We start from the raw sequence: 25,634 nt of genomic DNA, 5'->3' as shown, positions 1-25,634 counted from the left end.
CATTCGATTTCACAAAAACTATTTGGCCCAAAAATTTGATTTTTACACATCTTCTTGACTGATACCTTCCCCCCCCCTCCCCCCCCCCCCCATTTATGACTTAATTTTGTTCCGAAGTTCAACGCAGTTATTGTGCAGGATTACATGTAGTAAACCATTGCACGGAATTTTGAAGAGTTTGCAGAGGTAAAAGTCCATAGCGTATACTTTCCGTATAGTCGATTTTAGTTGTCACTAGAAATTTCACAAAATTACATTCAAACGAATAAAATTCATGAAGTAAGACACTTCGATATTGTTTTTAAATAAAGAAAATATTTAGTACTGAACAAGGCTTGAACTCAGAACCTTTGACTTGGCAGCCCTATACTTTAACCATTACGCTAACACAGCTCGTCATTCAATATATATCCGAACATATCACGCAAAATACCGACAAACACTGTTGGTATGACTATGAATTATTCACGTTTCGTCGAAGTACAATAGGAAATAAACAATCACCGTTGTTCTTTACTGCGAAAAAGCGGTTTGTGAGAATGATACAAACACCTTTTCTTGCTATCGCCTGAATTAGGAGGCTTATTGCTTGTTTGGTTTAATTAATTAATAGAATATGAAGCAATTGGTATAAAGAATGCTTTTTCCAAACTTTCTATTAAAGAAAGTCTGCTATCAAGACACTGCTTTTGCTCAGTTACTTTATTTATGACTGAAGGTTTCTAAAACTGAAGGCACTCGTCCGTGCTCTGCACTGCAATCCAGCTTTGGCAACGTCGTTCTATGTTCATTGGCTGACTGTGTTTTGTGACGTGAGATGCGCAGAACGAACCTAAACTCGGCCGCCGTCATAAATGACGCGCACTTTAACAGTCATTGGATCCCGACCAACGCGAGCAGCAATGTCGCGATACGATAAACCGCAATCGCGATTGCCTACAATCTGACCTTTATCAAAGTCAGAAACATGATGGTACACATTTCTGCTCCTTACACGAGGAATGACAACAACGTTTCACCAGGCAACGCCGGTCAACTGCTGTTTGTGTATGAGAAATCGGTTGGAAACTTTCCTGTTGTCAGCACGTTGTAGGTGTCGCCACCGGCGCCAACCTTGTGTGAATGCTCTGAAAAGCTAATCATTTGCATATCACAGCATCTTCTTCCTGTCGGTTAAATTTCGCGTCTGTAGCACGTCATCTTCGTGGTGTAGCAACTTTAATGACCTGTAGTGTATATCCTGCATGACAACCGCTACTATCTGTCACCTACAAGCTCATGGGGGCCACATTGAACATCAGTTGTGAAGTGGATGGGATGCAGCACTGTAATGCGACGATTTGTTGTCGTTGCACGCACACCATCCATTTCCGGACACATTTCACAGAACCTTCTTTCCTCCATTTCTAATCACGAATCCGTCCCCTCAGTGCGTCGGTTTTATTGACGTTCACCCTGTATAATTTAACAGCGCTACTTGGACGAGAGATGGCTTTAATAATATCGGGAATTAGTAGTCAATAAACACGAAGAAAAAACTAAGAAAACCCTAAAGATATTTCTGGACGAGATGGCATAGTATATTGATCTACTGACGAGCGCTACGTCATGAGACTGCGCAAGTGGAGAAAGCGTAGGATGAATGATTACTTGGAAGAGCTGGAAGAGAGGATGAGGGCACCGAGAGCTACGAGACGACGTGGAGTGGCCGAACACATGACAAACTGAACGATATTATTCGCTGTGGGAAATCGGTACAAGTGTGTGAAATTAGCGAGACTCGCTTAGCAAGCATGCTTCATGTCTTTGACCCCAAAAATCTACGAGACAGAACAGAAGCAAAAGCGAGTTCAGCACGACCAGGTCGTGTTGAGCGGACGTAGTCGGCGGCCAAATCGCAATAGGTGGTGCGCACAGTGTATTCAGTGTTGGAACCGCGCACGAGACCCACGCGCTTCCCTGTATTCCGCGACTCCGGCAGCTCTACGGGACATTGTCTTACGCAAGAGCGCGGCCTTGTCGCCGTGACTGAGTGCCGCGCCGCTAATGTCCTCGCTGTCCACTGCGGGCACAACAGCGTCCAGTGAACGTCCCGCGGCGGGCTTCTCGGCATACACAGAGCTCGATGCATGCAAACTGCCGCGCACGTCTCCGCTGGCGAGGTTGCTGGGAATGAAGTGAGCTGTACGACGGAAATACTCGAAAACAAACAGAAACTTTTCAGTGTAGTATACACGCAGATGAAATAGAGACGCTCTCACTAGATCACTCCTAGTAGCGCCTCGCAGGCTGCGATGGGCCGGTATAGACAGGCATAAGGTCCAACCACCCACCGAGTGACGGTGGTGGTGGTGTGCTGCTAAAGGCGTGGAGTCTGTTACCGTTACACTACAGTTCAGGGACGACCAGAAATCCCGCCAGAGACCACAGGTGCGATTCGAGGTCAAGTTTTAGCACTTACTGCGGAATGCATGTTTATCTGCGAAATTGGACACTCCTGTAGCACACACGAAACCTTGAGTCCTTCTTTCGGGGAAGCAAACACAGACGGAGGCACTGCTGACAAGGACGACGACGCCGCGATAAGCGTGGAGTCCTCTCACCGTCGCCAAGGACGACCGGACTCCAGTTTTACAGAATTTGACCGCTCCGCTATGGGAACGTCTGGAGAAGGACGATAAAGTCAACTCTGAAGCTGGACAGTCATTCAGACTTCTTATTTATTTTATATTTTTTACATCTATGTGCAAGTATTTTGGCCCACCAGCGGGAGGCGTTGGTCCGTGATTTCGTCTTATTTACATACTTTTCGGTTATTTTAACGGTGTAAGATGCAGTGAATATTGTTGTAATTAATCAATGAGTTTCGATCAGTACTTCATTTATTTTATATGTGCACAAATGTCGCTATAGACTGCGACATATGTACACTACTGGCCATTAAAATTGCTACACCACGGAGATGACGTGCTACAGACGCGAAATTTAACCGACAGGAAGAAGATGCTGTGATATGCAAATGATTAGCTTTTCAGAGCATTCACACAAGGTTGGCGCCGGTGGCGACACCTACAACGTGCCGACATGAGGAAAGTTTCCAACCGATTTCTCATACACAAACAGTAGTTGACCGGTGTTGCCTGGTGAAACGTTGTTGTGATGGCTCGTGTAAGGAGGAGAAATGCGTACCATCACGTTTCCGACATTGACAAAGGTCAGATTGTAGCCTATCGCGATTGCGGTTTATCGTATCACGACATTGCTGCTCGCGTTGGTCGAGATCCAATGACTGTTAGCAGAATATGAAATCGGTGGGTTCAGGAGAGTAATACGGAACACCGTGCTGGATCCCAACGGCCTCCTATCACTAGCAGTCGAAATGACAGGCATCTTATTCGCATGGCTGTAATGGATCGTGCAGACACGTCTCGATGCCTGAGTCAACAGATGGGGACGTTTCCAAGACAACAACCATCTGCACGAACAGTTCGACGACGTTTGCAGCAGCATGGACTATCAGCTCGGAGAGCGTGGCTGCGATTACCCTTGACACTGCATCACAGACAGGAGCGCCTGCGATGGTGTAGTCAACGAAGAACCTGGGTGCACGAATGGCAAAACGTCATTTTTTCGGATGAATCCTGGTTCTAGAATGTGTTTTTCACTCTGCAGCGGAGTGTGCGCTGATATGAAACTTCCTGGCAGATTAAAACTGTGTGCCGGGCCGAGACTCGAACTCGGGACCGTTGCCTTTCGCAGGCAAGTGCTCTACCAACTGAGCTACCCAAGCACGACTCACGCTCCGTCCTCACAGCTTTACTTCTGCCAGTACCTCGTCTCCTACCTTCCAAACTTTACAGAAGCTCTCCTGCGAACCTCGCAGAACTAGTACTCCTGAAAGAAAGGATATTGCGGAGACATGGCTTAGCCACAGCCTGGGGGATGTTTCCAGAATGAGATTTTCACTCTGCAACGGAGTGTGCGCTGATATGAAACTTCCTGGCAGAAGTAAAGCTGTGAGGACGGGGCGTGAGTTGTGCTTGGGTAGCTCAGTTGGTAGAGCACTTGCCCTCGAAAGGCAAAGGTCCCGATTTCTAGGTTCTGGGTACTGATTTCTCAGGATCTATGCACCCAAATTGAGTGAAAATGTAATCACATGTCAGTTCTAGTATAATATATTTGTCCAATGAATACCCGTTTATCATCTGCATTTCTTCTTGGTGTAGCAATTTTAATGACCAGCAGTGTATTTAATAAGAAAGGGTAATGTTGTAGAAAGGTGACATTGCGTCCCAAGCACAAAACAGTGTTCTTGTTTACATTTGTATTTCAATATTGATGACTGCTTTTCGGAGAATTATGGCATCTACCGATTTGAAGTACTGCATGAATATTAATGAAACCAACAAACTGTAGGAACCGACCCTGACTTGAAAGGCAGGAAAAAAAACCATGAACAAGTGTCTCGAAATGCATCGTTGCCACGATAGGTGGCGCTGACAAATGAGAGTTCCTCTGACCACATGCCGTGTGTTCCACGCTGTGTGACTGATGCAGCGTTACTGTAAGCAGCGGAATGGTCCGGCATTTATCTCTGAAAGAAGCCGAGATGGGGTTTGCGTGCAGCCAAATAGACGGAAACGGTCGAGAGGCTACACGGCTACACAAAAACAAGTACCAACCACGTCACACAGCATTTAAAGCCTTTTTTGGGCGTTTGTGTGTTCATGAGCCCTTTCAGACGGACGAACGTGCAGGTGGAGGACTGTGCGTACACCAGAAAATTTGGATATTTGTGGCAAGATCCTATGGGACCAAGCTGGTGAAGCCATCGGTCTCTGAGCTTACACACTGCTTAATCTAACTTAAACTAAGGACAACACACACACACACACACAGCCGTGCCCGAAGGAGGACCGTGTCAAGGCGCCCTTAGACCGCGCGGCTATCCCGCGCGGCTTGCATACACCAGATTTACGGGACCGGGTTCTACAGGATATTGCGACGAATCCTAGGACAAGTTCCAGGTAAGTGGTCTGCCAAGATGGTGTAAGCCAAAGCACGATTATGCATATCCTGCACGACAACCGCTACTATCCCCGTCAACTGCAATCCCACGGAGGTCATTCTGAACATGTGTTGTGACATGGATGCGATGCAGCACTGTACAGTGTTTCGGGACGATTTCTTGTTTTGCACAAACACTTCCATTTCCGGATACATGTTCATAGGACCTTTTCTCCTCCATCTGCAGCCAGGACCCTGCGGTTTGTCGGTTTTATTAAAGTTCGTCCTATATTGAGAGGGTGATAGCTGGCGCTTTAGTCACACACTCCTCCTCGTCAAAACGTTCACGTCGGTACCTGGCGTCCTCTCTGTACGCCACATCTGAAAATTACTGACTCCGATCGAAGCAATAATGTATTCTTCGAAACTAGTTTCTCAACACAAACGGGGTTCCAAATAAAGAGACTGTACCTTTCGTGACGAGGTAAGGTGAAACTGGGTTTCGTGCGGCAGTCCTCTTCCAATTATGGCAACTGAGGTAACTGAACAAGTACCGGATCGGCTCCAATGACAACTGCACACCGTCGATTTCACCTACGTCGTTTGCTCAATTGGAGTAGCACAGAATCCAAAAAGAAGATGAGGAGAAACTACTTATTTCGACTGGTATGACTCTTTTTCCGTTCATTCAATGGAAGGGCGTCGTCTTCATGCGAGTGTTACTTAGGCAGTGAATTACTGTGTTCTTTTGTTTGAAAACAATTCCAGTCGATTTCTTAAAGAAGTTGTAGATTGAAGTCGTCAAATCTAATGTTTCGGCCGACCGGAGTGGCCGTGCGGTTCTAGGAGCTACAGTCTGGAACCGAGAGACCGCTACGGTCGCAGTTTCGAATCCTGCCTCGGACATGGATGTGTGTGGTGTCCTTAGGTTAGTTAGGTTTAATTAGTTCTAAGTTCTAGGCGACTGATGACCTCAGAAGTCGCATAGTGCTCAGAGCCATTTGAACCATCTAATGTTTCATATTCATTCGTAAACACAATGTAAATTTCACCTATATGTTGCCTGTTTTTGTACTATTTCTATACACAGACTTAGTTACTATAATATGTTTTGATCCCTTCCTATGTTGTTACGGAATTGCTTAGCTTTTAAAGGCAATCTCACGCCGCTGTCCTGGAAGCGATGTCGGAAAATATCGGTGGCCTCTCTCTGCTCACAGGCCCGTGGGCTCCCCAGAGACGAGAGTCGGAGTTACTTCAATGGAGGTGCGGTGCTGACACCGTCGGAGGCGGGGAACAGCTTTCGCCGGAGCGGCGCCTTTGCGGAAGCGCGTTATGTCACGAGGGCCCAGCGGGGGAGAAACCTGGCCCCGTTGCGTCGGCGAGGCTCCGCTCCGCACGTGGAGGTCTGGACTGGACGCTGGAGAAGCGGGCGACGGCGATCCAGGACAGCGGACAGAGTCCAGGCCGGCCGACGGGTCACGCGGGCTGCGACATCTGACAGCTAGTCTGGGGACCTCACAACGCAGCACTGCAACCTCAATCTGCACGTGCATCTGCGTCGACAGTCCGCTGGCCAGCGTACAGTTCCTGGCAGAGGGTACCTCGTACTGCTTCTAGTGCAACAACCTCTGCGGTTAGGGTGCGCTATCCTGCGAGTTTGACGTTCTAGGATAATGGTAGTCAAACATTTTTGCTGACGAACCAATACTGACATTGTGGGGCGGTACTCTGGGTCGCATATCGAACGCTGTTGTTATTGATTGCTAACGTACACGACGTGCTATATTAAGAGCGCAGTAACTTGAACGTCAGTCCCAGACTACTACTAATCGTTCGGTGTCGGCACCATTCGAGTTCGTGTCGGCTGTTCTCTCACTCAGGTTGCTCCCATCCTCAGTGAGCCCAAAACTGAGGCAATGTAATAGCCTGACGAAGTGTTGTTGTGTTGTCAGTGTGAGCGAATGATTAATTGGTTAATAAAAGTAAACGTATATTCAGATGCATTATGCAGTACGGGACACGGTCACAAACGTTTACTAAATGTCTTGAATTTAATTTTTCTTGTACTAATTGCATTGTATTGCAACATCCTTAATTTATGAAACTTCCTGGCAGATTAAAACTGTGTGCAGGACCGAGACTCGAACTCGGGACCTTTGCCTTTCGCTGGCAAGTGTTCTACCAACTGAGCTACCCAAGCACGACTCACGTCCCGTCCTCACAGCTTTACTTCCGCCAGTACCTCGTCTCCTACCTTCCAAACTTTACAGAAGCTCTCCTCTGCTCCTACCTTCCAAACTTTACAGAAGCTCTCCTGTGCTCGCGGGAGACGAGGTACTGGCATAAGTAAAGCTGTGAGAACCGGGCGTGAGTCGTGCTTGGGTAGCTCAGATGGTAGAGCACATGCCCGCGAAAGGCAAAGGTCCCGAGTTCGAGTCTCTGTCCGGCACACAGTTTTAATCTGCCAGGAAGTTTCATATCAGCGCACACTCCGCTGCAGAGTCAAAATCTCATTCTGGATCCTTAATTTAATTCCACATTTCTTGCTACAAATATGTACCACATTTGAAGACCACTGTCTCTCTAACGCGCATTCGCAATTCCATGTGACTTCCGCGTCAAAATGTATACCATTCCAGCTGATCGATACGAGTTGCACACGCCAGTGATTGTCAGTAATGGAAGAGGAAGACAAACAGTATAACCAACATCCCCCCCCCCCTCCTCATGTGCTCCTCACCTCGCAGTGACGGCGCTATTTACCCCTCTGCCCCTAAGCCGAGCACCCGACCTTACTTAGCTGGCGGTCGAATTCGCCAATTAAAATTAAGCGCATTTTAAAATACTACTCTTTCTTTAAGTATTTTTGTTTGTTACTGAGCAGAGAAACTATGCTCTGCAGAAGCGCATAACACCAGTTCACGTTTTTGACTTCGGTTGTTAGAAGCTAGACGCATACATTATGACGTACGACTGGGAACCGCTGGCCGCAGGAATACCTGATTCGCTGTTTGACGATCATTCGCCTGTTTTACGACCTCCCGTGCCTTTTTTCGGCATAGTCGTCGTACTGCCATTGTTCCAGTTTGTAATCAGCGGGCATTCGAGAACGTAGGTGTCTGGGGCCAGAGGTGTCTGGAGCTACCAGTAGAGGTGTTGGCCATGAAAGCTAATGACGATACTGAAAGGAAGAATGTCGAGTGAGAAATAACTGAAAGTCATGTATATAAAATTACTTTTGAATGCATTACGGGAACAGCAGTGATCAATGTCTTATAAATATTTACTATTAAAAACAGCCTTGATCACGATTTATTTATCAAGGTGACCGGTTTCGACCACTACTGTGGTCATCTTCAGACCATTGAGTAGTTGGAGAATCTCCAACGGAAAGAGGTTCCTACTCAATGGTCTGAAGATGACCACAGTAGTGGTCGAAACCGGTCACCTTGATAAATAAATCGTGATCAAGACTGTTTTTAATAGTAAATATGTATATAAAAATTAAGCAGTACGAGCGAGTGTTACCATTGGTAGTATTACTGGAACTAAAGGTACTGATTGGAAATGACACGAATTAAAGATCTGTAGGAGACTGTAGTAAAAGTTGAAACTGCTATTGATAAAAGATTCAAAATCACTTAACCGTTCTAGCAAGGTTCTACTTGGAGGTGGGTGGCTGTCGGCTCCCACCGACCTGTTATCAAGTGTACGGTGTGTACCCGTGTCATGTGAATGACTGTGGTGAGCGCTTGTACAATGTAGTGTTGCGTTTGTGTTGTTGTGGCTGGAGGGTGGAGGGAGGTGCCGGCACATAGCTTACTGCTCTGGAACGGCACCGAGGGGCCGCCGAGCTCAACGTCCATCAGTGAAATTTTCGGGGTTTGCCACATTGCCAGGAAGGCATAAAACTGGTGACGTTTCCCTACAGTGGCAGACAACCTTCAGTGTGACAAAACCCTGATGCAGACTGAGTGCAAAGAAGCCAGTTTTATGGCGATATGACATTTTGGTTGAAATCTGATACACACATGCTAGGAGGCTGCGGTAGCAGCCACAACTGGCAAATGGTGCTAAATAGAGCGCTTATTTTAACCGAAATTTTTGTGGAAATGACGATGTCTTTCTTTGAATCTGTCCAAGCTGTGGTCCCCTACAAGAAATAATTAATCAACCTTGTACGCTGTAGCAAGCACGACATAATGAATAAGACGGTCGAGCTAGCAGTGTATATGTATTTGAGATACGATAAAGAGAGAAAGCACGTCCTGACGTGCCTACATTGTGTAGTAACGACGCAGCAGACAATATTAGTAGCATCCTCAAAGCCGGCAGCTGTGGCCGAGCGGTTCTAGGCGCTTCGGTCTGGAACCGCGCTACCGCTACGGTCGCAGGTTCGAATCCTACCTCGGGCATGGATGTGTGTGATGTCCTTAGGTAAGTTAGATTTAAGTAGTTCTAAGTTCTAAGGGACTAATGGCCTCAGATGTTAAGTCCCATAGCGCTCAGAGCCATTTGAACCATTCTTTTGTAATACACTAGAAATGGGACGCGAGGAGGAAAAATCACACGAGCAACCTCAGACTTTTTCATGATTCACATTTCTATAATAAATAGCAGCAGAAAAAACTTCTCAAGTATTCAGTCAGAACCTGATAAGATTTCAATGTGCGACAAACAACAGTAGCTTGTTTTGAATGTTCAGAAATGTAAAATAGTACACTCCACAAATTGGAGAAACATACTCTCGTAGTATCAACGAGGCACAGATGGTATCATTTAATTCATACAGCTACCATGTTGTAACATCACATCAGGATAAAATTCCAAGCTTTCGATGATATCCGCTATCATCTCCGTCAGGGACTCATACTTTTTCGGAATTTGACGCGGCAAGTGAAACGAAAAATTTTTATACAAGGACTTCGTCGCGAAAACTTCGTAGACACCATGTTGTAACTACTTGTGATGATATGTGGGGGAATGATCACAAGGCGAGCGTATGAGCACTGCCGTTTGAATTTTAGATATATTACTGTTTATTTATTGTGCGGAAATTTTGCATTAGCTCCTCTACGCTCATTTCTTCAGTTTTAGTACACACTTTTGGTCACAGTAAATTATCTCAACACCATCATCATATGGATTACTCTTTAAATAACAGTCTAAAACTCTTTGCCGTAACTAATATAAACATATGTTGGTGAGGGTGAGAGAGCTAGAGTGGAGAGAGAAAGAGAGGGGCGACAGATGAAAGTAAATGATTTACTGGAGCACTGTTATGTGTACGGCGTGTCTTACGTACGACTACTCGGCGTCCTCCGCGTCATTTGCGCACGGTATATGGTGCTGTCTGCTGAGTCCTAACTGTAAGACAGGAAGCTCAACGTGTCAGCGTGCATCAGATCTCAGAATAGGACGCGACAATCTAGCGGGCAGAACACAGCGGGGCGTGCAGGCGTTGTAACTGCAGGTGCCCCACCCAGCCTGTTGTTACGCTTGTGGGTGGGCGTTTGTACGAGGGTGCGCTAAAAAGTAGTGCCTCCGAATTTTTTATATTAAAACTCTTAAAGCTTTTTTAAGTAAAACATTATTAACATTCTACATCTTTATTCTTCATGTCTACATATTTATTTCTCAATAAAGTCATCTTGGCGACGAACACATTTCTTCCAACGCCAGACAGATTTGAAATTTCCTGGCAGACTAAAACTGTGTGCCGGACCGACACTCGAACTCGGGACCTTTGCCTTTCGCGGGCAAATGCTCAACCTACTGAGTAAGCCAAGCAAGACTCACGACCCTTCCTCACGGCTTCGGTTCTGCCAGTACCTGGTCTCTTACCTTTCAAACTTCACAGAAGACCTCCTTTATGCCTTGCAGAACTATCACTCCTGGAAGAGAGGATATTGCGGAGACATAACTTAGCCACAGCCTGGGGGATGTTCCCAGATTGAAATTTCCACTCTGCAGCGTAATGTGCGCTGATATGAAACTTCCTGGCAGATTTTCATTGTGACAGACCGATTTGTTGATACCGGCACTGTAGAATCCTTGAGCCACAACCTCACTTCTGCTTGCATCGTTTCATCAGTGTGAAGTCCTGGAAAGCTTTAAGTTTTCGGAACAGATCAGTGTCGCATGGGGCCAAGTCGGGACTCTATGGAGGATGATCGACAACAGCAAACCCAAGGCGTCGGATTGCTGAAGATATCGCAGCGGTCGTAGATTTTCCGGTACTGTTATGCTGAAGAAGAAGCTGCTCCACGTGTGGACGAACTCTTCGAATTTAAAACTCGATTACAGCACACGGTTTCTCACGCACACGCTGCCACGTTGCACGCTACAATTCAGAGCTCTCTAGCGACTGACGGTTGTAAGTACGTAGTCGTGAAGAACAAAGATGTAGAATGTTAGTAACGTCTGTTTTATTTCAAAAAGCGTCAAGAGTTTTCACATATAAAATTACTTTTCAGCACACCCTCGTATATCGTTGCCCTGATGGTGAGCTGCAGCAGGAATGGCCGAAACCGGAGGACTTCCGCATTACGATGCAGTCACACACCGTTGACGCTGTAACGGGATGGATGAATAATTATGGCAATTATCACATCGGACATAATACTGCGAAATAAACAGAGGGGAGTGGTGGAGACAAAAAGAAATGTGAAGGGGCAGATGCATGGTGGGATGTGGATATGTGGTGCACGGTAAAGAAGAGAAGGGGGAAGAGGGGTGGGAGGAGAGAGGGGAAGAGCGCTGCGGTGGGGGAAGGGCAGAGGGAGCGGGGAGTGGGGGGGGGGGAGAGGGGAAGAGAGAAAGGGGAGCAGCAATAAAGGGGTGGTTGGGTGGGGGGGGGGGGGAGGAATCCCGATAAGCAGTGTTGACCGTGTTGTGCCGAGCATTGCCGACTTAGCAGATGCCCTTACTTATATGCCCAAGCTTTTCAGAGTTGGTGCGGATGTTTATGGGGAAGTGACACTAAAGAAAAATCGAAATACTCCTCGACAGAGCATCGTAAGTCGCCAGTCTGATGCAAAGATTGTCAGCAACTAGAAACGTGAAGAAATGTAAAACCATCGCGTCAGTATTTACAAATGCGCTGCCCATGGTCCACATCATTAAACATTTTCCATTCGAATGATTCATAAAACATACTAATATTTGGAAGCAGCAAGACGTGGAAAAATGATGATGACTGATCATACAGGTTCATCTGTGAATAATAGAAATGGCAAGATTGGGAAACTGTAACTTGTCAGCAAATGAAGCGTTTGTGCGGCCTGTATGGCAGTAATTTTCAAATAGTTGGGATGCACATCATGGTGTCCTGACAAGGGAATCGTGCGTATAAGGTCAGTTCGATGGTCTCATTAGCGCGAAGTCACAGAAGTGGTGAAACCAGTCATCAGTTGTGGAAGGGTGCTTCTCACGAAGAACTGTTTCGAAAATCTTATAATTGTCTTTTCGCTGTTTTATTTACGAATATTCCTTAGCTGTTTGCATACACTACTCTTATCCGAACAAAAGCTCGTGCTAGGGTGCATGAATAGCCTTTCCTGCCATTGGCCGGTCACCAGAAGAGGGGAAGACATGTTACAAACTGGTGCAGTAAACCGTACTGTCTGCTGCCCATCTTACAGTGGTAAGCAGAATACTGCTTTGGATGGAAGTGAAAGAAGAGTGTAAAAGAGAAAGCGAGAGAGAGACAGAGAGACAGAAAGGGTGGTAAGAAACTGACAATCATTATTTGGAAAAAGACACTCCTGTGTTCTGCTTAATATCGCGGGAGCCCTTTTCATGTTTTGTCTTGTGTTAAGCCAACGGATGTCACGTCTGTCGGTAGAAACTTTGTGTCATTTTCCTTATGTACCAGCGTTCCACTATTTGATGTTCATAGAGATGGGACACTTAATGACATTCCTCCCACCATTACTTACACATTTTCTGTTGTTGAAATCAACAGCTTATTTTTTTCGATTACTCGTTTCGTTCCCCGTCCTATCAATATTTCTTCGTCTTCGATTCTGTTGTGTCAGGTATTTTCAAATGCATTGGTTAGAAAGTAACCTCTGTCTGCTGCTTTTATTTTGTTTGGTGTTGCTGACGCGAGTGTTTTCCTTTATTTTACAGAAAGACTGATAGTACAAACATTGATCGCAGTTTTTTGCATCGCTGAAGGTAGTTTCCTGCATTTTTTCTTTTTTTTTAAATATTGTATCCGTCTAAGCATCGGCCAAGACGACATTCCGGTTATATTCGAAGTGCAACATTTTTCAACGTAGAAATTTAAAAAAAACGCTACACTCGTCTTATTTATAAAAAATGTTGAAGAAGAGTCTCTTGCCCCAAAAGACTGCAACTTTCATATCTGGATGTTGTAAGAAAATTTTTCGTCAGACTCAAAATATAGAAAACGATCTAAGGAAGATAGACACTGCTCTGGGATCTGTCAGAATCCGACCAAGCGAACAGGACCGTCAGATCGTGCGATTGAGTCACTACGTTGCTGTTAAACACCTCGTACCATAGACTCTGCGCTAGCAACTTTTGCCAACGTGACTGCCTTTATTCGATCAGAGGAGAACATTTTACGTTTTACAATCTTTTGCGACTACTTCGTTAAATGGTTCAAATGGCTCTGAGCACTATGGGACTTAACTTTTGAGGTCATCAGTCCCCTAGAACTTAGAACTACTTAAAACTAACTAACCTAAGGACATCACACACATCCATGCCCGAGGCAGGATTTGAACCTGCGACCGTAGCGGTCGCGCGGTTCCAGACTGAAGCGCCTAGAACCGCACGGCCACCAGCGGCCGGCCGACTACTTCGTTAGTTTGGATATATTTTGACTCCCATGAGGACTTGTAATTGGAAAGGATTCCTGCGAAGCCGACCCACATGCGTCCTCCCGCACCGCCATTTGAATTTCAATGTGAGTTGCATATCTTACTAACAAGTAGCGCTCTCAGCTCGTAAGACACGTCACAACCTTGTAAAATGCCTCCGTCCATTTGTAACGACCTGTGCTGACGAAACTGCACAAAGCGGTTGCTCGGCGCAGCAAGGTTCCGCTTCTGCCTCATCTCTGCCGTCGGTTTCTTAAGCCTGCCTGCGAGAGCTTTCACCCCGGGTGACGTCTTCAGACTCGTTTGCCGAGTTCAAGAGTCCACCGGGTAACGAGGCGACCCGGCTGGAAAATACGCGCAATCGCTGATCCACCTCGTTTCCAATCTGCCGGCTCTAAGAGGACAAGCCAGTCCTGCCAACTTTGCGCAACGTAAGGACAGTAGTCGTGAACTGGCGACCCGCATTAACAGACAAGAGATACCAGAGAGAACGGAAAAAACAATAACCGCGAGCCCTACAAATTACTCAGTTCAAACTCTGGCGTTCCAAGATGGATGCAGACAGGTTATCTGTGCAGAAAAAGGAACTAGTCCAAGAGTATTCCGTCTTACGTAAAACGCTCAATGTGAAATGAACGACTCACCCTACTGCATTTTCCTCAGATTTACAGCACTTCTTTTCCATTTCTTTCTTTTTTTTAAGGCACTCCAATAAAATCTCCTTTCAAGCTTGCGAAATTTCCATCCGCCGTTAATTAGGAGTATTTAACAACATTTCCGGTAGGTAAGTGAATGCTAGTTCGCTTCTCGCTAGCAATAACTTTTGTTTCTACTTTTATTTTAATTCTGCATATATTATTAAATTCAAATATTAATTAACAAATAACGAATCATTATTTTTAGTAAAAACAGAATCTTTCAATTTTTTAACACCAATCATACGAAAGAAACTAAGATTTGACAAGGACATAACGAAATGCCTCATCGTCACACGAAAAAAATTAATATCATAAATATTGTTCAATCTTTAGAAGTAGAAAACATCTATTTTAAGTGTTATTTTTGTACCAAATTTTAATTAATTGTGAACTCTCGAATTTGATTGCAATAACTAATTAAAAATGGAAAGATGTTATTTCTCTGAGAACTGCGTCGTGTGGCTTTAGGACGTTGATAACTTGGCACTGGCCTCGAAATCCTGTAAGTGTGGAGAGAATCGAAGCTCCCCTTGTGGGTGAATCTGTATTTGCGAAGTTAATCCTCACAGAGAACGGATAACGCGATACAACAACAAAATTATGTATCTCCAACCAGTCGGGATGACTTAATGAAAAAGTAGCTTTACATATGAAGTTTTTAAAAGGTGTGAGCAGACTCTCCAAGGTAATTTGGAAAAAGAAGTGTGGTTATAGGAATCACCACCCAGGTAGCAGTATCAGATCGATGTTACACAAAATCGAGTCAGAGGAAAGAAGAACTGACTGTAGGGTCTGTACTACTTTTTAATTATTGGAAATATGCAAAAGTGATTTTCTTCTGGTGGAGTCCTCATGAAATATACCTGACGGCTCTTCAAGGTAGCGAACAAAGCAGGGAATGTGGCCGAAAGAACCATGTTCCCTCTTTTATGTGGCGTTAAGGGTGCAACGCAAAGCGTTACAGATTCGCACACTTTCTGCATGTATAGATATATACCGATAAACTATTGAGGCTGTGAAAGCAAAACACGGACAATGAAACAGTTGCTAGATATAACATATTAAAAAATCTTACAAATCGTGTTACGACAGTCGTGTCTAAGCACGCAATATTATGAAAAATTATTTTAATCTGTATACCCCGTCATCCTGGAGTGCGGAAACTATAAAAAAACATGAGATACGTATTGTTAGTATTGAAGTTTAGCTGATTAATCGACCTCTGGTACATCAGGAAAGATGAACAGCGAAAGTTATTACAAGTTGGCTTGTTGCCTGTCATTATCAACATTAACGGTTCTTAATTGAACTGAAATATGCTGTTACGTAAGTAAGTCCTTCACTGCTCTGTAACACTGGATTAACTTGAAGATGATGACGAAGAAAAAATTGAAACTTTTCATCCACGTTACGTAATAGAATAGTTCGTTCGGAAGAAGTATGAAAGCCCCCAGCTTAGTGATTCGCAGTCGTGGCTAGGTACGTGCGAGTCACTCCCCCCCGCCACATAACGTGGCCGCTGCCTACGGCAACAATTAACGTGAGGACTCCCAAGCAACACGCGAGTCGGTTCACAGGTCGGTCGTACGCACTTCTGCGTGTTCTCAGACAGGAAAATGTTAAACACAGTGGTATTTGTATCGCGCTTATCAGACTGGTCACAACTTTTCTTCACAAAATTTCTGTATGTGACGCGTCGCGTCTCAGTTGCTGGCGATGGCGTCATGACGATTTAAAGGTGGTTGTTATGAGCAACTCAATGAAAAGTTTTTAACGTAGACATTGGTGTTTCACTTCATTTTTTTCTGAAACTTCTTCATCGGCTGAGTATTACACTTCTACACTCATACTGAGCACAGCTGCCTCGGAAACTAGTTTTCCTGATACAGTAACTGATTACACTGATTAACACCGCAAAACACAGCACACATTTCTACATCGAATATCCTTCATCTATTTCAGTTAGACGTGCAGGGGGGTCATAAAGTGGTGACCAAAGAGTTTCCGTAACTTTGTCTAACCGCTGAAGTAAACACATCACCTTTTATTTTTCAATCAGAACTGAAGTTTCGGCTGCAGAATAGTACTCGTCCGTGAAACAAAATCAATGACGGGGTATTTCGTAAGCCTGACGAAAAACGACGAATTTGCGATATGTGTTGATTGTGGGGCAAGCTCTATGAAGAACCGCTTGGAAGTTAATGCCACTCTGAAAGTAGTTATCCGTCAAGAAGATCTGAAGTACCTGATCACAAGTGTTCTACTTTCCATATAGATAATGGAAGAGGGACATTTTCGTTAATAAATGACTGGGAACGCTTGTGGAAAAATTTAAGATGCGTTTTTGCCTGTCGTACAAGTGCACTTTTAAGTTAGCATTGAAATGACCTGTTGAAGAGCACCACCAGTATATAGTGATCCAGTTTGTCTCAGATGGTGATGGAAAAATGGTTCGAGAAAGATTGTAACACGTGATTTCTGAGATGCTTCCTGACCAAGACATGACAGTTCGACGAGTTACAGCTGCCCCCAATAAAGTAATTTGAGAATCAAAGTGATTATTCGTCAATCCCGACGTTTGAGATGAGTCACCCATCTACAGAGGCAGGGACACACAGCTGTCCGTTCACAGTCTAACAAGACTTTTTCACATATAGAAATCACAAACAGATGTGAAAAAAGCGATAAGTGACAGAAAGAGATCCAATGACCGACCGAGGATTCCGAGGTTTGGGTCCGTAGTACGAAACTTTGCCACTTAGCCACAAAGCCGCACTGGCAGTTTGCTAGAAGTGCCGAAAGCGAGAACGTCTGTAACTATCACACCAACAAATAAATGTCTACCAATCGCCTTGCCCGATACTGATCTTACGTATTGATTTCGCGTCGCTTCTTCGATTTGCCACAAATATTTATACGACGCGACGTGCTCAAAATATTGAGCACGAATCTTGAGATACTGAAAGTTGTTTGTTACAGGGATTACTTTACATTTCTCAGCATTTAAAGAGAGTGCGTTTCATTACCACAAACGGAAATGTCCGAATCTTTCTGAAATTCCTCAAAACCGTCCATCGACGCTATTTTTCTGTACGCAGCAGCGTCCTCAGCGAAAGATATTACAGCGCTGCTGATCCTGTCTAATAAATCATCCACGTACGTGGCTAAACAAACGACGTATACAAAATGTGAGAGTGTTTAGAGAAGACGAAAAGGAACATGTTTTATGTAACACCAACGTTACAGGTGCACCGTTGCATGAAAGGTTGCGCACTGGACTTCACCTAGGCCAAGGTTCCCAGTTGTTTTGACTGTTTCGTAAGTAACATGTTGACATTATACTCTGATCTGCAACAATATAACATCTTACTGCTAAACGAGCAAGTTTTCGTTGTTAGCGGTCTCCACGTTCCGAGATAAAGAGTTACATTATTATTTATGTTGTGATGTGTTTACACGAAAGTTTCTACTAATGTTTACAGTTTCTTGATGGCTGATTACATTCTGACCGAGTTAGCTGTCATAAGCGTCATTTATGAAGATTTAACGCAAGTAAACATTTAGACAATTTTTCCGCAAGTAAGTGAATTGGGAGGGGTTTGTCAGCGTCGTGGGCGTCGCTTTCTCACGACCTCACTCGTATGAATTTCCTTCTGTGGGGAAGAGATGAATCGTTTGGTGTACGAGACACCGACAGACACTGCAGGAGATCAGGGTGACAGTTCGGCTATTGCTCCAACCATTATTTGTGAAATTCCTGGCTGTTTTGAGCGCGTTAGAAAGTCATTAGTACGCAGATGCCAGTTGTGTATTAACGTGAACGGACAACATTTTCACCAACGTCTTAGGAGAAATATTCATCACACGGTAGTTTCAACACCGCCTCTGACCAACATTGTCGAAAGCTTGAAGGAGCCCTAATGCGGGAATGGTGCACCTATGACATTTTTGTCAAATAAAAAGTGTTTCTTTTTGTTTCCTCCAAACACACTAAATCTAGTTTTCTTACACCCTGCATAAGGGGTTTAAATATTATAGGCACAAGAGAAAGGAACGAGTAGAGGAGAACGCAAAAAGCAAATAATCCTAATAATCATAGATCCATCACCCAATGGTTTCCTCTATTCGACTCATTTGTATACTTGGAAGGAGAGACAGCATTGGTCGTATTTTTTTTGTTTTATTAATCGCAAAATCGATTTTCGGTCACTTAGTGACCATCTTCAGTGCTGTAATATATCATTTAAATTGGTAGGCACTGGTGTCAACAAGCTTACAGCGATCACATAAACTGATCGCTGTAAGCTTGTTGACACCAGTGCCTACCAATTTAAATTATATATTACAGCACTGAAGATGGTCACTAAGTGACCGAAATTCGATTTTGCGTTTAATAAAACAAAAAAAACAAAAACAAAAAAAAGACCAATGCTGTCTCTCCTTCCAAGTATACCCATTATATGGCCGTGGTGCACAGGATACTCCATGGAGTCGCCAATCGACTCATTTGTGCTAACCACATGAGTAACAGAGTCCCCGAGTATCCAGGGAAACACATTACAACAGGCTTCAGCAGGTTTCTTCATCGATTCCCATACCCGTTCAGAAATGGCAGACGCGTTCCCAATGTAGTGGCAACCATCCACAAAGCGTTTTTGGAGTTCATCGGCACTACCAAAGAGCGTTGGTGCACACTAAAGCTTTTAAATATGGCCTAAAAGATCCAGCTTGTTCAAGTCGGACAACCTGGGAGGCCACGGCGTTGGCGAGCCACGATCGAAACACTTATTGTCGAAGATGCGTGCCACATGAAGCTGTCCTGGTGCATCATCGCGCTTGTACTGGGTGGTTATAACCAAAAAACTAAAAACCTGCTCGCGGAGGTTCAGGGTGGGCTGTAATCGTAGTACGGTAGCGAAAGTTGGCAGATATTATAATATGTTAATGAAGAACCAATTTAGGGTGAAAAAAATTAGTTCCAATTTCGGCCACCAGACGCAAATTTAGCGCTGTACACCATCTCGTAGACGCCTCTGGTGCTGATATTGAACAAACTGTGTTAAGTGGTGATTACGTAGGCTTTCCCGGCGTAATAAGTCTTGAAAGTCTCTTCGGGTTTGCTGCCGGATGCTAAAATCAACTTGACTCGATATTTCGGCGATCCAACTGTTCGCCATCTTCAAGAAAATGCTGCCTCTGCTGATATGTCAGTTCTCAGCGGGATCGCCGAAATATCGAGTCAAGGTGATTTTAGGATCCGGCAGCAAACCCGAAGAGACTTTCAGGCGTAAGTGGTGATTAAAAATAGAATCAGCACTATGCATCTGCCCCTCGTCTGATTTTTCCTGCTCGCGTCCCATTTCTAGTCTATTACACATCAACCATTTCTATACGTCTCCTCTCGAATTCATAGAGCCATTCATTTGTACTTGGTGGCCAAAACTGGAACTGATTTTTTTTGGTGTGCGTTAGAATACCTACCAAGTTTCGCTACCATACAATAATTACAACCACAATGGAACTCTCTGAATAGCTGAACTTTAATTATAACTATCCAGTATGACACAGGCATCCCTTCACCATAAGGAAGATCATCAAAAACACGATAACAGTGATGTAACACTGGGACGAATGCACTTGTGCATATGTCGTATCGGGGAAACCACTCGTTTCCTGAGCTTCGTTTATTAAGATTATTTGCTTGTTCCGTTATCCTCTAAGGGCCCCCTTCGTTTGTAGCTGTGACTATCAAACACGCACTATACTGTTAACAGTAGAGTGTTGTTACTCTTCGTTGTGGCACACGCGATGGTACTTTCGTTTCCGTGGTACATTCGCCGTCCGTTGTCTCCTGTTAGGCGAATACTGAGCGAATCGGTCACACATGAGCGAAGAGCGAACAGGGCGTCGCGCGTCGAGGCTGCGGACTTACGCCTGCGGTGGAGCCGGCGCTGGTAGTCGGGGTCGTGGAACGCCCTGTTGACGACGACGCCGGGCTTGGAGCCGCGGCGGCCCAGCTTGGCGGCGGCATCGCAGGTGCTGGTGCCCTCCTGCTGGGCCTTCTGGAGCTCCTGCTGCTTGTCGGCGGCGTCCGCCTCGGTCTTGGACGAGCTGACCACGCGGTACGACTTGGCCACGAAGCCGAAGAGGCTGAGGAAGTCCTTCATGGCGGCGGCTGCCTGGAGCTAGTGTGCGAGGCGAGGCGAGTCACGGGCAGCGCGGCACTGGAGCGGCTAGCGGGCGGCCGTCACGACGCGGCACTGCACTGGGGGAGGGGCGCGGACACTGTGTGAGCGCGCGGGGTCCAGCTGAGAGTGGCGGCGCGCCGCGCGGCTGCCGCAATATCAGACGCGGCCGGCCGGCTCCGGGAAAACCGAAGCCGCTGCCGGGGGCGGGGGGCGGGGGGCGGAGGCGGCGAGGAGGCTCGCCTCCCCCACCAGCGGCCGGCGGCGGCGGCGGCGGCGCCTCCTGAGCTGAGCTGAGCTGAGGTGTCGCGTGGTGAGGTAGGCCGGGCCGTGGGGCAGCATCCAGCGTCCAGTTCTGGCGTGTGGAGAGCGGGCACACACTCCTACCGTACCCCGACCCCCAACAAGAAAGGAAAATATGTCGTCGACTCACCTCGGAAGATGTTCTCCGTAGTTGAGAACGAAACGTCAGGGAGAAGAAGTTCTACAGATCGACCACGGCAACTTAGCCCGGAAGAGTTTACTGATAAAGACGCTGGCCGTGAAAGCCTACATGGAATGAGGAAAATATGTTGTTGTTGTTGTGGTCTTCAGTCCTGAGACTGGTTTGATACAGCTCTCCATGCTACTCTATCCTGTGCAAGCTTCTTCATCTCCCACTACCTACTGCAGCCTACATCCTTCTGAATCTGCTTAGTGTATTCATCTCTTGGTCTTCCTCTACGATTTTTACCCTCCACGCTGCCCTCCGGCACTAAATTGAAGATTCCTTGATGCCTCAGAACATGTCCTACCAACCGATCCCTTCTTCTCGTCAACTTATGCCACAAACTCCTCTTCTCCCCAATTCTATTCAATACCTCCTCAATAGTTATGTGACCTACCCATCTAATCTTCAGCATTCTTCTGTAGCACCACATTTCGAATGCTTCTATTCTCTTCTTGTCTAAACTATTTATCGTCCATGTTTCACTTCCATACATGGCTACTCTCCATACAAATACTTTCAGAAACGACTTCCTGACACTTACATCTATACTCGATGTTAACAAATTTCTCTTCTTCAGAAACGCTTTCCTTACCATTGCCAGTCTACATTTTATATCATCTCTTCTTCGACCATCATCAGTTATTTTGCTCCCCAAATAGCAAAACTGCTTTACTACTGTGTAAGTGTCTCGTTTCCTAATCTAATTACCTCAGCATCACCCGACTTAATTCGACTACATTTCATTATCCTTGTTTTGCTTTTGTTTATCTTCATCTTATACCCTCCTTTCAAGACACTGTCCATTTCGTTCAACTGCTCTTCCAAGTCCTTTGCTGTCTCTGACAGGAAAATATAGATTACCATTATACCAATTTTTAACGCGCCAGAGAAGCCTGCTTCTTCTTTTTACGTCTCTTATTTCCATGCCTTTCGTTCTCTGCCGTCTTGTACGAAGATACCAAACTGCAATCGAACTTCTATAATCCATACATATTATGAAAATGGGTGTATGTACACCCATCAGCCAGAATATTGTGACCACCTACCTAAAAGCCGCTATTGGAAAGCATCGTTGCATGGAAGCAATAAGGACTTGGTAGGTAAGGGGGGGGGGGGGGGGGGGGGGACACGCCAGGGTAGCCGAGAGCGCTAACGCGCTGCTTCCTGGACTCGGGTAGGCGCGCCGGCCCCGGATCGAATCCGCCCGGCGGATTAATGACGACGGCCGGTGTGCTGGCCAGCCTGGATGTGGTTTTTAGGCGGTTTTTCCACATCCTACTACGTGAATGCCTTGCTGGTCCCCACACCCCACCTCAGTTACACGACTCGCAGACATTTGAAACACATTCACGATTTACACTAGACGCAGACAGCTGGGGTATACTATTTCTGTCCCAGGAGGTATGGGGTGGCGGCAGGAAGGGCATCCAGGCACCCTTTAAAGTTAACCATGCCAGCTCCGTACTTAACCCTGCCGACCCTGCCCACAGTGCGGGATAAGGCAGTAGCAAAAGAAAGAAAGGTAAGGGGGGGGGGGATGACATCACAGCTGCACACACAGGTCACCTAACTCCCGTACATTCCGGGGAGAGGGGCGATGAGCTGTGACGCCGCGTTCAATTACGGCCCGTAGGTGCTCCATTGGGTTCAGATCTGGCGAGTTGGGGGAGCCAGAACATCAGCTGGAACTTGCCACTGTCTTTCTCGAACCACTCCATCACACTCCTGGCCTTGTCACATGGTGCATTATCTTGCTGAAAAATGTCACTACCTTCGGGAAACACGATGGTCGTGAAGAGGTGTACATGGTTTGCAACCAGTGTACGATATTCCTTGGTGGTCATGATGCCTTGCACGAGCTTCACTGGAGCCATGAATGCCCAAATGAATGTTCAGATCCTAATGGAGCCACCGCCAGCATATCTCCGTCCTGTAGTACAGATGTCAACGAAATATTCCCCTGTCAGAACCCCCCCCCCCCCCCCCCCTCCCCCTAATCGGCGTGGTGAAGGTGTCGGCATTCGTCAGACCATGCAACGTCCATCAACGTCCATGTGCCGGTGTTATAGTTGCCGATGTCATGATGTTAACATTGTCACACGCATGGGTTGCCAGCTGTGGAGGCCCATCAATAGGAGTGTTCGGTACATTGTGTGTTCATACACAGTTATAGTATGCCCACCATTTAAGTCTGATGTTAGTTTCTTCCAGATCGCCACCTGTTCTGTCTGTGATGTTGGGTGACCGCCCAACCCCACGACGTCCAGACGAGTTTTCACCCTGACTTCGCCTCGTGTTAAAGACACCACAGCACTCCTCGAACACCCGACACGTCGTGCAGTTTCCAAAATGCTCGTGATGAGCTTCTGAGCGGTCACTATCTGCCCTCGGTCAAAGTCAGATAGATCCCGTGCATTCCCCATTCTACACACGGACAGCACGCTCACAGATACTACATGCACCGTGCGTGTGTCTGACTAGCAGTCATTCCTCGCCAGGTGACGCTGCTATCGCCTGGACGGGTTTATATCGATAGTAGGTCGGTAGTCATAATGTCCTGGCTGATCAGTGCATAAACGTATTTCGACATATCGTCCTAAACCACTCGACTGACGTCACCAAAACTTGGTACATATATTACTTACCCGACTCTCGAACACCCATACTTCATACATCCAGTATTTGCGAATGAGAGCCCTTACACATTTGCAACGAACTTTATACGTAATTTAAAACCTTGACGAAACTCTTTCTGTCTGACGACCCCCATAAAATATGGGAAGAAAGAAAGCTTATTGCTTCCTATATTTTCGCCGTTCGTGCAGTAAAATTGCCACATGAAGCATCGCGTTATAATTGATCACTTCTTTACAACTAGCTGTATAAGCGACACATTCTCCAGACACTGTTAATGTTTTCCAGTGAATGTACCAGAAAAATTGTACGTTACATAATTCGCATGATAAACACTGACATTGAAACGTCCCCTTAGAAAAGTTATAAATGACTGTGCTTAAACTGACGCACAATATTTTTATCGCAACGCAATCTGACTTTCAAAAATCCCTACAAAACAATGGCCCTGACTAACAATAACCTATACCTTTCATGAATCACTTACCTCACAAAAATCTTCGTTACTCGAACTACTGCAATACAGCGAGGGCCACTATTGCCAGCAAAATAAAAGATTCAAACTACTGAAGGCACTGACTACTAATAGGCATAGCAAATGAAAGATTTTGATAGAGAACAAACAATGTATTTACCTTAATAGTGTTCAAAAGTCATTTTATATATATATATATATATATATATCAGTTCATGACATCCAGTCTTCCAAATTTACTGTCTCTGATGGACACACGTCCAGATCATCCGCTCTCAAAACTCCGCCATCTCTCTCCCCACATCCACCACTGCTGGCGGCTCACCTCCAACTGCGCAACGCTACGCGCTATTAACAGCCAACTGCCCAACACTATAAAAGCGAATATTACAACAATGCCAACCAGCCACAGACTGCACACAGCACATCCAGAGCGCTACGTGGCGTTACCAATATAAAAACATAAACAGCCTACTTACAACATGTGTGAAAAACTGCCACGTCATCCATGACGTTTTAATGTACCACTAGTTTACCACCAGTTCTATTCGCAACACATTTCGCAGATATTATCCATATGTGAAACTTCCTGGCAGATAAAAACTGTGTGCCGGACCGAGACTCGAACTCGGGACCTTTGCCTTTCGCGGGCAAGTGCAAAGGTAGGAAACGAGATACTGGCAGAAGTAAAGCTGTGAGGACGGGGCGTGAGTCGTGCTTGGGTGGCACAGATGGTACAACACTTGCCTGCGAAAGGCAAAGGTCCCGAGTTCGAGTCTCGGTTCGGCACACAGTTTTAATCTGCCAGGAAGCTTCATATCAGCGCACACTCCGCTACACAGTGGAAATCTCATTATCCATATGCGTTGATGAGTGTGTCGAGGTGATAGGAGGAGATGGAGGGCGAGGAATTGGACGAGATGGAGGGACAGAGGGTAAAGCAGGGCATGACCCGAGAGAGGGGAAGATGGAGATAGACGAAGATTGGAAGTAATACATACCCGGACAATGCACGTTTTCAGCTTTTTTTTTTTTTTTTTTTTTTTTTTTTTTTTTTTTTTTTTTTTTTTTTTTTTTTTTTTTTGGGTTTGTGGTACTTGATGTTCTGGTTCAAATGGCTCTGAGCACTATGGGACCTAACATCTGAAGTCATCAGTCCCATAGAACTTAGAACAACTTAAACCTAACTAACACAGACAATCAGCGATCATAAAGCGGTTACGGCATCGATGATTTCAGCAGTAAATAGAAATATTAAAAAAGGTAGGAAGATTTTTCTGTTTAGCAAAA

The 25,634-nt window shown here is 45.6% G+C and overlaps 1 protein-coding gene across 1 annotated transcript in view; it reads right to left on the bottom strand.

Annotated features, from left to right (window-relative positions):
* The window catches only part of LOC124544800 (scavenger receptor class B member 1-like), a 202,329-nt gene extending 181,464 nt beyond the window's left edge, over positions 1–20,865 (bottom strand). The window contains exon 1 of the mRNA XM_047123484.1: positions 20,493–20,865. Coding sequence (XP_046979440.1) covers positions 20,493–20,727 — 235 coding nt within the window. The 5' untranslated portion in view covers positions 20,728–20,865. The remainder of the gene's footprint in view (positions 1–20,492) is intronic.
* Positions 20,866–25,634: the final 4,769 nt, after the last annotated feature.

Source organism: Schistocerca americana, chromosome 8 (genome assembly GCF_021461395.2).
Source record: "Schistocerca americana isolate TAMUIC-IGC-003095 chromosome 8, iqSchAmer2.1, whole genome shotgun sequence".
Lineage (NCBI taxonomy): Eukaryota > Metazoa > Arthropoda > Insecta > Orthoptera > Acrididae > Schistocerca > Schistocerca americana.
This window is presented reverse-complemented; position numbering and strand designations above follow the sequence as displayed.